The following is a 13424-nucleotide window of genomic DNA, read 5'->3' on the forward strand; positions in this document are numbered from 1 at the left end:
TTCTTGTTCGTTTTTCAGGCTTAGGACGCGCTCTTCTCATCAGCACGCCGAGCTTATCAGGTCAGTTCGGTCCGGGAAAGTTCTGTGCTTCTTCACCGTGGATACCTTTCTTGTCGATCAAGTTGCATAATCTCCATCGATCCAAGCAAACAATATATATGCTATCATTTTTAATGCCTTGAAGATTCCAAATCCTCCCAATCGATCAAATTAAGCCCTACTACTTGTAATGTAAACTTCCAGAACCACCAATTCCTTAATTCATCTCGTACCACTCCTTTAGTTTTAAAGGGTTTAAGAACTACCGGCTATAATGTTTGGATAGCCAATTTTTCAAAAAACTATTTTCGCTTTCATCATCATAAACACATTTCTCAATCCATCTTTTTATATTTTTAATCACATTTTTATTTCACATACATCACATCACAAAAAACGTTACAATAATTATTTCAAATAATTATTTGGAATAATACTCTATCCAAGTAAAAACGAAGGGAGCATTGCTTACTTGTGAATCAAGTAAAAACAAAGGGAGCATTGCTTACTTGTAAATTTCACTTGTTTTTCTTTCTTTTACTAAGCACGAAGTTTGTTTTAGCTTTTAACTCACCAAAATACCAACTGGGCATGAAGGGATCGGCGTGCTCCTAGTCCTGGCAACAAAACGTCCTCTGCTTTCGTACGAAGGCGTCTCCAAGTTTTCCTCTTCTTTTGTTTGTTAATAAATCAATACACTGTACACTGACGTGGGATTCCTCTTCATTATTTATACTATCATCAATATTAACATTTTTTTATTGCTAAATATCTAACCTTACATGGAATTTAAGAATACCAAAAAGCAAATCTAAGTGTAATATTTGGTGAACTACGACGGCATAGGCACCTCGTTCAGTTGCCACAAACGCTCGTGCTTGTCGGGTGGACGCGTGCTTTCTTGCCTAATTTTCGTAGTCTACTCTAAATACTGAACCTTTTTGTTTTGTTTTTTTTTAATTTCCTCTCTCTGTCTTTTGCCTTTTCATTGACAGCAACAACTTTTTAAGGAGATTTCCCCAATTGAAACAACAAACATTAGACGCTTATACTATCTATGGATGAGATGGTAAATTAATCAATCAGTTCCAAGATTACTTCACATTCTATTATCAATGGTTGAGGTTGGATTGCTATTTTCTGAATTTCGTGTAAAAAAATGTACTATAATAATTTGATGTTCGTAAGATTAAAAAAACTTTGATTTAATAGATGTAAAATAAAAAAGTGATTGAAAAATATATTCACGATAAATATAAAAATTTTTTTAAAGAAATATTGCATTCCAAACAAGGCTGACTATTTACTGAAATTATCACCGAATTTTATATCTACTTAAGAAAATATGATACCGTGATAAAACATTCGGCAACAACTTAGAATCCTCCCTTCTAAAGACTGAACAGAAATCATTATTCAAAACTCTCATTTAATTACTAGCCTACATTTGTATTTCTATATTTTTCATTTAACTTTATTTTCTTAAAAAATATATTCATATGCAAACTCCATCTTAACGAGTGCTGGACAATGCCCTTAAAAATTAAAAAATTATTACTCAAAACTCAAAAAAGGAAAAAAAAATCCTAATGGATTCCTTTCCTTTCCTGGTAAACCACCCATCTTTAGCAAAGCAAAGAAGATACCTTGCTTGAAAGCAACAAAATTTTAAAAATTCTGTTCCATTCCAAGTCCCAAGCATTCGACCATACCCCTCCCAAGTGCCCCCTGACTTGTAAACAACTCCGTGGCATAGGATCTCCAATCAAACAAATGTTTGCACACAAGAAAATTTTGCCATTAAATAACCATCAGCCTGAAGTGCAGTATAAGCCAACAAAATCCCTCTCTCTCTCTCTGCCTCTCTCAGAAACCGCAAGGCTATAGAATTAGACCACTCATTTCCCGTAGCAAAAACTTCACTATCAATGGCGTAAAGCGATATCAACATGTAGCCTTGCGTGTCCGAAACCTTCAATACGAATTGGGTCCATCCGAGAAAAGCAAAAAGAAAGGCCTAAAATCTAAAATCCTCAAGTGGGCTACGTTTGTTTAAAGAAGAAAGAATCTTGGCGTTGGAAGGAAACGTTGGACATCGTTAAGAGTATCAGACTAGTGGAGTAATAATATATGAATATACTACAAGAGTTGTTGCTGTTTATGAATAGAAGTCCAGGAGAATTAGTAGAGCTAGTTGTAGTTGTTGTAGAAGTAGAAAGCAAACCTGGGAAAGCCCGGAGAACTGACGTTGGAGGGATTACTGGACTGCATCCATGAAATCACGGCGGCCCTTGTCTTTTCTAGGATGACTGACTCTGCTTACCGCGTTGAAACCACCTCGCGCCTCGCCCAATGGCGGATCGACAACTTGGCTTCTTGCACTTATCGAAAGTCCGATCCTTTCAAGATCGGAAAGTGGAACTGGTAATCCCATTCTCAAGTCAGGCCTCTGTTTGTTTATTTCTCTTTTTCTTTTCCTTTTTTGACCCGGGAACTCCTCTGCTTTCGTCTTCGTCTTCATTGTATACGAAAAACAGAGGTTGGATGGAAACAGGGGTAGCTAAAGAGGCTTGACCCTGGTCATCAACTGCGTTATAGTGATCTAGGATGGTGGTCAATTACCGAAAGAAAGAAAACCCAAAATTTTTGTGTCTTTGATGAAATTAAATTGAGTGAATTTAGAGCTATGGTGATTAATTGTTTGAGTGGCTGAGACAGAGAAAACAGGGGACACTAAAGAAGTGATGAGATTGTAGATTAACATATTCCTATGAACTTGAAATCCTCGTCTTGAATCATTGGATAGACAGGTAATCTTATTGTATGGTTTTAACGAAATGAAGCTTTTAGCAACGTTAGCTCTTGCCCCAAGGTACAGTTAAAATATTGCTGCCAAGTTTTGATCTTTGACTTTTTTCTTGCTTACTTTTAGGAAAGTGGAGGGAAGAACTGCTTTGGCTATTCGTAACATGTAGATGCAAGTGTTGGGAGCTAATTTTGTTTCATTGCAATTGAATGTTCGTTTCCCTTTTTTTTTTCAATTATTTTGGAAATGCAGGCATTTGGCTTTGGAGAAGAATCGGACTCTGTTCATTAAATTATACCCAGAGATATCAAATCTAACCAGAGAAAATCCTCCAATTGCATCTTTTATTATTAGAGTAGTCTCTTCAGTGGGAGATCGCAAGACTTTGGTTCATCCAGGTAAATTGTCTTTTTGTTTGTCTGTCCCCTTCTATTGATTATTGTGCAACTCTGGATCTATTACCGGTAAAGATTCCTTTTTTCATCTCATGTTAGTAATTTGTTCCGTTGTTTTCCTCTTGTTTTCCATGCAGAAATTGTCGATAGGCAGCTCAAGAACACCGACGACTTTGTTTGGGCTGTAGAAGTTCCACTCACAGGGAAATTCATCATCGACGTTGAGTTTCTTGATTTGAAGGCTACATCCCCAAACGTATGATTTCACCTACCACATATATTTGCTCCTTTTTTGTACTTTGATGTGTGTATCTATGACGATCGCTTTAGACGTTTGCTTCTGCCAAAAACTTGGTAGGCAAACGAGGATTCTCATTTTTTATTTTTTTTTTGTAGCAGTTATCATGAGCACGACACAGTGCAGATATTTGAAAAACACACTATTGTTAAAGTAATTTCATTGCATGAAAATCAAATTTATACATGTGGCTTGCCAGTAGAGCCTTCTTGAGTCTGTTGGTTAAATTTCTGATAAATGTCATTCGAGACATGCAGGGTGGGGAAATTTGCTCTATCTGGGCTGAAGGGTTCCAACAGAAACAATCAAATGCAACAGCTTTAGCATCACTAGGACGAATGTTGTCTGAAGGTATCCACACAGACATTGTAATCCATGCTTCTGATGGTAGCATTGGGGCACATCGTGCAGTTCTTGCCGCGAGATCACCTGTTTTCGGGAGCATGTTCTCGCACGACCTCAGGGAGAAAGAACTGTCCACTATAAACATCTCTGACATGTCGATTGAAGCTTGTCAAGCTTTCCTTAGTTACATTTATGGGAACATCCGAACTGAGGAGTTCATGACTCACAGGCTAGCCCTCATACGAGCTGCTGATAAGTATGATATTTCAGACTTGAAAGAGGCATGTCATGAAAGTCTACTGGAAGACATTGATACCAAGAATGTGCTGGAGAGGCTCCAGAGTGCTTCTCTTTATGAATTACCGAAGTTGAAGAAGAGCTGCATGCGGTATCTTGTGAAGTTTGGTAAGATCTTTGAAATGCGAGGGGAATTTGATGCTTTCCTGCAATGTGCAGATAGAGAAGTGATTTCTGAAATCTTCCATGAAGTTCTCGCTGCCTGGAAAGGATTCTGAATGACAGCTGATGGGGAAAAACAAAAGTTTAGCTTGTTTAAGCCCATATGCTGCAGTGCTAGTGCACAGATTTGTTTCCCTGAACAAACATTCTTTTACTGGATGCAATTAGTTTGTGTACATGTACAGAAATTGATTCCAGTTCAGTTGATATTGCTCTTCTGATATTGGATATGTATGTTCTTGAACTGAACTTGTCTACAAATGCAGGATGATAGAAGGATTTATATTCAGCAAACTACACTAGTCCAAGTACGACTGTTTAATTTTGACATGTGACCTAGGTGTACTTGTGGAACAGCATATGTTCTAGCTTCGCTGTAACCCCCATAAAAAGGAAAATAAAAAGTTCTGCTGCTTTCAAATGCGCGAGACTGTATTCATGAAGAGCATCTAATTTGTCCTACTCGATGCATATGATCGAGTAAAGGCTGCTTCTAGACTAGAAAAAAACAGAGATGATTGAAGTTGTACTAGGATTGATCAAAGCAGCGACATACTTGGGAACATCAAATGGCCAGTAAACCATCACTTACAAAGCCTCTTTGACTAAATAAAGAAAGGGGAAAAGGCCAAACCATGACCATACAAATCTTATTCACCGAATCATTCATGCCAGAATTGAAATAGATGAGGGTCATTTCCAAACCTGAAAGTTCCTTACTTTTGCAACCCCAATAATTCTGAGAGTAATGTTGGGCCATTATTGAGGGAATTGACTCTTAACTACCGTATCTCAAGAACCTGAAGTGAATGTTGACAGCGGCGTTCCGGCTAAAGCTGGGAAGGCAGTAGTCTTCGTCACGGTCAGGCTGGCCTCCCAGTTCAGTAACGTGGGAGAGAGACGTTAACTAATACTAACTGGTACTACCAATTCAGACCAGTTACTTTCATTCAGTACCAAATTAGAGGATTTTTTTTGCCCCTTTTGCATTGCAAAATGAATATAGCACAGAAAAATACATATATTGATGGAGTAGATTTATTGGTCACAACTCACAATCAAAATCACCAAGAAGTGGCCCCCTCTGGCGACTTCCATATTGTTGTATCTTATTATATATATATTTTTAAATAATTAGTGGTTGTTTGTTTTAGAATAAAACGGCTTCTCTTGGTAGACTGGAATGTAGTTACCAACAAGCATATTAGGACATGTCACCAAACTTGATAATTTACGTTCGAGTGATGGGCAGCACTTGCGTTACAAGTAGTCTAGGAGTATGATTTGTCACCCTCTAAAGAAAAAAAAAAGTAGCATGATTTGTCGGAAACCTTAACAGCTGAAGTTATAGATGGATAGAAAGATGAAAGAAAACCAACCAAAGCAATCGCTAGTTTGTTTCTTCTATCCGCAATTTTTTTTTTTTTTTTTTTTGTCAAAATTCTTCTATCCGCAATTTGCCCAAGTGAAAAATTGAAAGGAAAGGAACAAAACAAAAAAACTGCTGGAAAGAGAACCTGGTACAGTTTAAGACCCAAAAGGAACAGTAAATTGGGGAATTGATTTACCTTTGGAAGACACAAAAAACTACGTCAACCTGGTGTCAGTTGCTTAGCTAATTTCATTCCCCCCATGATCCGACATCTTCAATCTTCCCCTGTTGTTCAGTGGCATATGTATCCCACCAGATGGAGAGTTTGATCTGGGAGGAGTCAGGAACAACGTTAACGTGTTGATCCCTGTGCTTTCAGACTGAGAACGTTTCTTTATATGGGATTCACGGTCTCGAATGGATAGAATATGCATGGGAATAGTTTTCGGATCTATAATCTATCGCAAAAAGTAGAGCAACATCATTATTATTAATTGGTCGGCCCCAGTATTACCGCTGTCCAAAGAAAGTTATCTGTAGTGTCTTAGGGGTGGGGGGGACTTAGGGGCAGGGATATAGATAGATGATTACCAGAGAGCAAATGGAAATACAATCCTGTTGTTCTACAGCGGACATAGCAATTTATACGGTTCTACACAAACGCTATTTGTCTTGTCAGTTGTCATTATGTCAAATTCTGCTTTTGCGGTAGAATTATATGTAAATTGTGCATTTAAAGGTAGCGTCTTTCCTGGTAATTTGTCTCTTTAATCGTGTCTAAAAATATTAATGCAAATTTTGTGCACAGGTTCTAGCTTGAGCCTTATCTCAGTTCAGACGTCTGGCAAGTGTCCAACTGGTGAATCCAGGCACCAAGTAGAAGATGGAAATGAAGGATTTCCTGAAAGTTGATGAAGCTGCATACACGCTTGGGTTTAAGCCGGATAGGAACATAACACCGAGCTCTCGAAGAAGGATGGTAGGAGAAGAAAAATACATATTGCGAGGATCGTACTTTAACAAATATCCATCAGTAATGGCGCAATTTCCAGAATATTGAGCACACCCCCAACCCATTATTCTCATCGTACCGGTCATAATAAGATCTGCAACAGTTGCTGTGCAGTCATTGATTAACCAAATGATTTAAGTTAAAGAATCCCCTGATTGAAAAAAAAAAAATTATATTCAGCCCCCAAAAAGATATGCAGCTGCTTGTTCTTCATTACCATCAGAGAACTTTAGAGCTTGTATAACTGCCTCTCTGCCAAAACCCAGCTCGACAAGTTTTGCAACTTTGGCTTCAAAATCCTGTCCCTGCACTCAAATAGATGATAAGTCTGAGGCCGGATCAAAACTTGAACTATCGGAACTATGAACATTTTACAGGGTTGATGATGGAGAAACACCAACTGGCCAAGTGCGATAGCAATACTGAATAGAAGACGGGCTGGACTATTACTCAAAACAAACTGCAAGACAGAATCTGGTATGAAGTCTCTCCCAACTTACCTGTGTCAAGTTGCCTTGTGAACCTCCTGAAACCAAAGAAAAACGAAATGGTAAAGTTTTCTATTTGTTGAAAAAGAAACAGAACCACAACTCACAAATATAACCACCATAAAATCAAGCTTAATTAAAAAAAAATTGATGTGGTACAAATTTAATCCATAGAAGCAATAGCATATGTTTGGGTATTTAAATTATAACCTGAAGGACCTCGCTTCGGTGTATTGTCTTTCTCTTTATTACCAGATGAGGCCTGGAAACGAAAAACGGCCAAAAACGTCATATCCATTGCAAAATCAGTTGAGAAACCAAACAAATAGGTAAATGATTTTAACAGAGAAACTCTCTCTTAAGCAGCTCTCACAAGAAGCAATATCTTCATACATGCATAATTCTATAACTTCCCCAGATCAAATACAATTAATCTGTTAACTCAAGATGCAATTGTAAAGAACAGCGTATCCACATTACATGCAATGCTAACTATAAGTTCAACTAAATAAGCAGACAATCCGGTGTCCGTTAGCAAAACCAGAACTTTCATAGTATTCAGTCTTAAGGGTAACAAATCTAGAAAATTGTAGGCAAGTCTTAATGTGAACTCATTGTCTGATGCTTTTTTTTTTTTTATAACAGCATGTATATATGCATCCAAAAGAAGCAGATAGAAGTGGAATAGTAAGAAAAGGCCGGGATAAATAGTATAACCAATTAAATAAACAAAAATTAGCAGTATCACAGGCAATTACAAGATTTATAGGAGATTCCTGAGTAGAAACATGGCATGATGAACAAGACACTTACTTGTGCCCCAGAACTTGAAGCTTCTTTGGCTTGCGTTCCTTCATCCAAAAAAGTAGACGGAATGTCCTTTTCTAAAATCACAACTTTGGGAATAAGCTCTAAATTGATCCAAAGTGAAAAGAAGCCTAGGAAAACGGAAAAGCAGAAATGTGGGACCAACCATGCAAAAATGGCACGGAAACCTCCCCTCCACCAACTCTCAAGACATTCTCCTTCAGATCAATCATGCACTGCAGGCACCAGCAAAAGCTTGTTTTTATGAAATAAGTTTGACTTAAGATCACAGAAAAAGATGCACCATAGAACTAATACATACCTGGTGCTTACGCAGCATATCCAATCCAAAAAGAAATTCCATATTAGGTGCATCCAATACCAGGAAGGAACATGGGTAAAAGATGTTGCCGATCTATCACAATAAGAGGGCAATAAGCACTTTTGAAAGTACTCGAACAACCCCATATGCTTTCACAGGAAGGCTATTTTCAGTAGACTCTATATATATATCATCCGAATTTTAGCAACAAAAACAAGCACTGACAGAATTTTCTCTGATACCACTTATATCTACAAATAAAGACTAATAGTGCAAGGAACTGCAAAAACATTGCTTAACCCCGTTACTTAAGGCTTAGGAAGCGGCATTCAAAGGCACAAAGAAGCTAATTTTTTTTTTGAACAAACACAAAGAAGCTAATAGACCACCACTTTTACCTACTGGATGGGTTTTGTAAACTGTGGGGAAAGTTAAGCTCAGGGTCATATTCTTAATACTACTCGAAAACTACAGAGTTCTGATTTTTGTTTATCTGGGTTGACTCTTGCATGTATTACTTAGTTAAACTTAATAAATATGTACTTCTTGAATTATTTCCTTCTAAACTAATTATGACCTAATCCAGACAAAGTACATGGTAAGACGTGCCAGAGTAGAATGATTAAAAATGCATTAACAGAATAAACTTCATAAAAACAGTATATGCATTTCGAATTAGTCCCAAACTCACAGAGACATGAAAATAGATACATGCTTATCAAATAGAAATTGCAACAATATACAGCATCCATACTTTGATTGGAGCAACATGTATACGGCCAAGTATCTCTGATTGACCAACTCCATGAGCAATGCCACGGTACCGTGTATCTAAAAGCCTCAACAACCTGAAAGGTGGACATGTAGCAGCACAAACCTTCAATCAAGCATTAACAGAAAGAGGACAAATTTTCTGTTTATCTTTATAGGTAACCATCAGAACAAAAATTGTCAACAACTAAAAGTTCATTTTGTATCATCTTGACTAATCAACAAAGAAGTTGCCCAATCTAACAGGTCTGCTTCAGGAAAACTACAGTTTTCTACTCGGATCAGTTTAGGACTGAAAGTCACTTTTTACAACATTACAGTCGGGAACAAGATGCAGGTATAAAACTATGGAGTGGCAGACAATATATAAGCTTATCATTTGAATTTCTAAAAGGCCATGAAAGAACCAATCAAAATTTGAAAAGGACAAATCTGGAAAATGCATAAAATCAAAACTTGATAATTTCCAAAAGAATCACTTTCAAGCTAACTGGAAAAAAAATTGTAAAAATCGAGGAAAACAAAGCTATTTATAGTAACAAATGAGGCTCATACCCACAGCGTTCTGCACAGCTTTTAGAGATAATTGTAGACTGAGCACCACTATCGACAAAGGCCTGAAACAAAGATGGTTTCCTACTGAATCACATACTAAACAATAAAAGGGACTGCAAAGAAACAACCTAAAAGCATTCACAATTGAGTTTCTAAAAAAAATCTCAAAAGTATAAACAACATTCAAGTCTTTCCTTCTCATGGCACAGGATGAAGGGTGAAAGCTTGAGTAAACAATAAAAAGGTACATGAAGGAACCAGACTAATCCCTTTTACCATCTATATATACCTTCAGAGGTACTCCATTTACTTCCATGTCAACATACAACATGACCTGAAAGAAGCACAAACATGAACCCGTCATTGGTTAAAGAACAAAAGATATGATTTCAACACTGGTATTCTTTTATACATACCACCCTTGCAAAACCTTCAGGATTTTGTTCCAATGCAGCTGCCCAGTTCTCATCAATACCTTTCTGGCGAATGGCAGCTTCAATTCTCTTTTGAGCCTCCACATCAAATGGATCAGCATGGAGGAGAGCCTAGGTTACAAAGAGAACAATGTAGTGAATAGCCAGGTCAATAAAATGGTCAAGACATTCACACTACCAGGTTTACACTTATGGACTCGGTTGTGAAAAAAGGTCTGCAAATAGACTTGGAAAGACTGCACTTTTATAAAACAACATATAAATAAAAAGGTTGTTATAACTTCCCACCCACCCACTTCAGAGACCGTACTCATTGATTTGTTACAAATTGAAGCAAGTATCCCATTGCATGGGCTCATTTCTACTGCATAATGATGAAAACCAGAGTAGGATACATTTTGAGGCTAATACTGCTGCAGAAAACTGAGGGTTTTACACTCTCAAACAACCATTTTCTAAGACCTTCACTGTCCCAGCCTAAAATAACACAAACACTTCAGATACCTTCGATGCACCTAGCAAAAGCTTAAACTAAAGCTTTAGCATGATATTAGGCCATCAGTGAAGGAAATGAACCAAGCCACCATACTAAGGATTACTAGGTGCCGAAAGGATCAAGAACAAAATATCATCAACATAAGACACTAACCAACTCCTCATCTTGTTGACGCTGTAATTCAGCTCTCTGGCGATGACGCACACGCAATAGATCTTGCAAGCGGTCGAGATCATTTCCAAGAAGAACTTGAGCCAACTCTGGATCATTCTGTAAGTTGAAACAGTGAACGTACCCTCATTTGACTTCCCAGTTAGGACATCAATAATGTAACAGCAACGAGATGGAACAAAATACTAGAGAAGTATATAACTCTTTCAATAATTGTTAAGTAGAAAAGTGAAGGAATGCATCACACAGACACACAGACACACAGAGATACAGACAGACAGAGATGTTAAACCAACTCTACCTGAAAAAGTTGGGCCATTATATTAGAGTCATTTCGCAGGTGTTGTTGGAAAGCTGAAGGGTTGACAGCAGAACCATCTGGATTGAAGCCCAAATCATTTGTAGGTCTATTGTTATAGTCAAAATCACACAATTAGCATGAAATCACCCAGATAACTAATTAAAGTGAGTAGTAGGCCATGAAACTGATATAACAACCATAAAAGTAAAAACATGGTGCAAAATAAGGTGCAATCAGTGTCAAGGGTGCAACTCCTATGGAATTCGAAGACACAATAAAGTGTATTGATCTCACATTCCCTATTACTTCTCATATGCAATACAGCAAAAGATCATGGCTGCCAAGATTACATTTTGACACAATTAATAGCAAGTATTAAGCTGATAAAATGATGAAGGCATAAGATCCAAAATATTATAACTGATCACTAAGAGTTCTGCTTTTTCTCTGTTTTCTTTTAACAAGTAAACAATCACCAAAAGTATGGGATGAGGAACAGATGGTTCAGGTATTTCTTCCTTGTGCATGCCCTATTAACAGATAGTTTAGGTATATGTTTCTAGTTCTTAGAGCCACATTATGGTAGGGCAGCGTACAAATTCCTTATTTCTAAAGAAAATTCTTCTTGGTTAACAGAAAAAGAATTCTCTGATAGGAGATTGGACCACGATTAACATCATTCACTATGCTAATGTTACACAAATTGCAGTAAAACTCCTAAAGCTACAAACTTTAAGCAATTCAATAGCTGCAAAGCAGACTACTTGGCTTAAAGTAGGAAATTGAATATTAGTAGTACTCAACAGTAATTTGTCCCAAACAACAAAAAGGAAAAAGAAAAAACCTTTAGCTGTCAAATCGTCAATCCAAACGAGACCAATTTGCAGTATAACTCATAAAGCTACAAGCTTTTAGCAATTTCCCGAGGTGTGAAGAATACAACCTAGCATAAACTAGCAAAAATCAGCAAATTAGCAGCTAAAGAACGAAGATTAAATACCTAGATGACGACAAAGCATTGGCATTGGATACCATCATCACCAAATCTCCATCACCAATACCAAGCCCACTCAGTTTCTCCGCATTCCTCATCTCCGTCCCATTATATAACAGCTGCTGTTGCTGAAGCGGCACTTGTGTCTGATTATCAAAACATATGAATTACTCATCCAGAATTCAATCAATAATTTGGGGGATAAGAAATAGTTAAAAAGGAAGAAAAACTAACCTCGACTTCCAGTAGAGCTTTGAGGTTCTCAACCTGTAATGGATGAGTTGATGTATTGAACAAAGTAATCAGCGAAGACAAAACTAAAAAGGGAAATACAGGGGAAAGAGAGAAACGAGGATAAATTACGGATTCATCACGATCGACATCCAAGGTGAGAATTTGTTCGTCGGCGGTCATTACGGTGATCTTCATCTTTTTTACTCCGGTTGGACTCGTTTCTTCTTCTTCTTTTCGGATAAACTTGGAAAAAGCTGTAATTTTGTGATTGGTAGATGAATGAACTACACTGACTAAATAAACAGAATGCCTATATATATATATATATTCTTTTTCTTTGGGTCTTTCTTTTCTTATTGACAAAGTTATCTTGCAGGTCCGTTGACCGGCTCGACGGAGCTGGTTGATTTGACCGACGACTGACAGCTGCTTCGGTTTTTCTCTCTATCTCCGGCCGGGGGGCGGCGACCGGCGCTCGTAAATACGACAATTTAGCAAGTAGTAATAGTAATCAATTATAACCTCTACAAAGTCGCATAATTCCCGTTTGCTTTGTGTGGGCTTTTTATTTTGTATGGGCGCTGGTAAATGCGTTTCACGAGGACAGATTTTGGAGGCATTCGCATGATGGCGTTAGCTAAACATCTGTCATCGACCAAATATTAATTGATGGATGTAAAAGCCTTAATTATATTTTATATTTTTCACTTAATATAAAATTCAAATTATTTTTGTTAGTTACGTACTCAATATTAAACATGATCAATAATAAATAATTAAAAAATTTATAGCCAAAATATTACAGAAAACAAACTCTAACGTCATAAATATTCTTATCAACATATTAAGGTGGCGTTTGGTTCGCACATCGGAATTGGATTCGGATTCGGAATCGGATATCTTGGGTTTGGAATGAGGTCATTCATTCCAATACATTTGTTTGGTTCAAGTACTTGGAATGTGTATCATTACTATAGTTGATGTTTGGTTCGTTGACTCTTTCGGAATGGAATATAATAAATATATTATAAATCACATTGTAAATGATAGTTATTGGCTCTTTGTAAATGAGATATAAGAAATTTTTACTAATTAAATATATTAGTATAAATGTATTAGTAAATT

The 13424-nt window shown here is 37.1% G+C and overlaps 2 protein-coding genes across 2 annotated transcripts; one reads left to right on the forward strand and one right to left on the reverse strand.

The window, feature by feature from the left end:
* Positions 1-1844: 1844 nt before the first annotated feature.
* Positions 1845-4549, forward strand: LOC113767113 (BTB/POZ domain-containing protein At1g55760-like). Its single transcript, XM_027311290.1, has 4 exons — positions 1845-2463; positions 3098-3243; positions 3378-3496; positions 3796-4549. The coding sequence occupies exons 1-4, from the start codon at positions 2345-2347 to the stop codon at positions 4396-4398; spliced, it is 987 nt and encodes a 328-aa protein (XP_027167091.1). The 5' UTR covers positions 1845-2344; the 3' UTR covers positions 4399-4549.
* Positions 4550-6866: 2317 nt separating this feature from the next.
* Positions 6867-12833, reverse strand: LOC113765090 (DNA damage-inducible protein 1-like). The gene is made up of 15 exons (XM_027309145.1): positions 12429-12833; positions 12300-12332; positions 12072-12211; positions 11072-11177; positions 10753-10869; positions 10086-10214; positions 9959-10003; positions 9670-9731; positions 9098-9191; positions 8344-8436; positions 8188-8257; positions 8028-8098; positions 7425-7476; positions 7227-7252; positions 6867-7031 (listed from the first exon to the last, which is right to left on the reverse strand). The coding sequence occupies exons 1-15, from the start codon at positions 12492-12494 to the stop codon at positions 6903-6905; spliced, it is 1233 nt and encodes a 410-aa protein (XP_027164946.1). The 5' UTR covers positions 12495-12833; the 3' UTR covers positions 6867-6902.
* Between the last annotated feature and the right edge of the window lie 591 nt (positions 12834-13424).

Source organism: Coffea eugenioides, chromosome 3 (assembly GCF_003713205.1).
Source record: "Coffea eugenioides isolate CCC68of chromosome 3, Ceug_1.0, whole genome shotgun sequence".
Taxonomy (NCBI): domain Eukaryota; kingdom Viridiplantae; phylum Streptophyta; class Magnoliopsida; order Gentianales; family Rubiaceae; genus Coffea; species Coffea eugenioides.